Below are 1,312 nucleotides of genomic sequence, written 5' to 3'. Positions count from 1 at the left end.
AGGAACGAAAACACCCCGGTGTTATCAACGCCGTTTGCAGCCAAGATCCCAAACACAGCCCCATGGTAGCGACTGTGCAGAACACTATCCCAGCCAAAACCAGCACAAAGCTCCAAGCCCTGCTCCTGTTAAGTGTGCTTCTTTTGTCTTCCTGACAGTAGTCATGTATCACTTTTCTGTTTGTTTTGCAGGGAAAGTTTTATCTGGTTATTGAGGAGCTGAGCCAGCTGTTCCGCTCCCTTGTCCCCATCCAGCTGTGGTATAAGTACATCATGGGCGATGATCCATCCAGCAGCTACTTCCTAAGTGGGATCCTGATCATCCTGTATAGCCTCTGCAAGGCAAGTACCACCTCATTAATGACCTCTGTGGGAGCTGTAGCATGAGCAGAGAGAGAGGCACAGTTGAGGGGAATAAATACACCTTTAGATTGTTGCTATCCCTGCCCAGGAAAGGAAGCTGCAGCAGCCAGGGACACCGTGTGCTTTAGTTGCCAAAAGCTTTTTTCTTCACTAGTCTGTGGTCATTGGTGAGTTGCAACGGCTTGTGTAGTGTTGCATCAGGCTGATGAAGTCATTGCTGCTTTCTAACACCTTTCTGTAAAGGCCTGAGGAGAATGGGAGTGGAGTCTTGGGGCACCAGCACTGGAAGAGTGGTTAGCCGTCTTGACTTCTAGATGGAACACTAAAAGGAAGGTTGTAGGCAGGTAAATGTTTCTCTCTGCCTTCCTCTGTCTCCCAAGGCAGGGTAGGTACTCTCTCACTCAGTACTGAATGCAGCAGGGAGGGTGAGGGATATAGATAAAACAGGTAGTTCTGGCCCCATTCTATGGGGCCAGAAGTCTGCCTGTACAATCTAAGTCTGCCTGTACAATCGTAAATTAATAAGTGTGACTTTCTTGTTTAGAGGAGTCCCAGGTCTGAGGTCTAGAAGTAGTTGCATTTCTAACAGTGTGCATTGAACACAGTTCATCCAAGTGTAAATGGGCCAGTGAAAGAGTCCAGGAGCATGTCCCGGGTCCTTGTGTGGCAGCTGCTTTGTACTACAGCTGTGGCCAGGTGAGGATTAGACCTCTGCACACTAGACAGTTTGCTTAGGAGTGAGAGAAAGGTGGGAGCACACTTTTCTGATACAGACCATGAAGTACTAGGTGTGTGCATCCCATTTACAGTCACGAGAGTTGCAGGTCTAATTCCTTGCCTAAGACACTGAAAATATACCCAAAGGAGTCCACATTAGCAAAGCCACAAACCACATTAGAAAACCACAGAAGCCAATTTGGCACTCAGACCTTCTGTGCTCCTGGCAGAAA

At 47.9% G+C, this 1,312-nt stretch overlaps 1 protein-coding gene across 1 annotated transcript in view; it reads left to right on the top strand.

Moving 5' to 3' along the window:
- Positions 1-1,312, top strand: part of RNFT2 (ring finger protein, transmembrane 2) — a 25,459-nt gene that overhangs the window by 19,203 nt on the left and 4,944 nt on the right. Inside the window, exon 6 of the mRNA XM_010159222.1 lies at positions 192-341. Within this exon, the coding sequence (XP_010157524.1) occupies positions 192-341 (150 nt within the window). The remainder of the gene's footprint in view (positions 1-191; positions 342-1,312) is intronic.

This window comes from Eurypyga helias, unplaced genomic scaffold (assembly GCF_000690775.1).
Source record: "Eurypyga helias isolate BGI_N326 unplaced genomic scaffold, ASM69077v1 scaffold8009, whole genome shotgun sequence".
Classification (NCBI taxonomy): domain Eukaryota; kingdom Metazoa; phylum Chordata; class Aves; order Eurypygiformes; family Eurypygidae; genus Eurypyga; species Eurypyga helias.
This window is presented reverse-complemented; position numbering and strand designations above follow the sequence as displayed.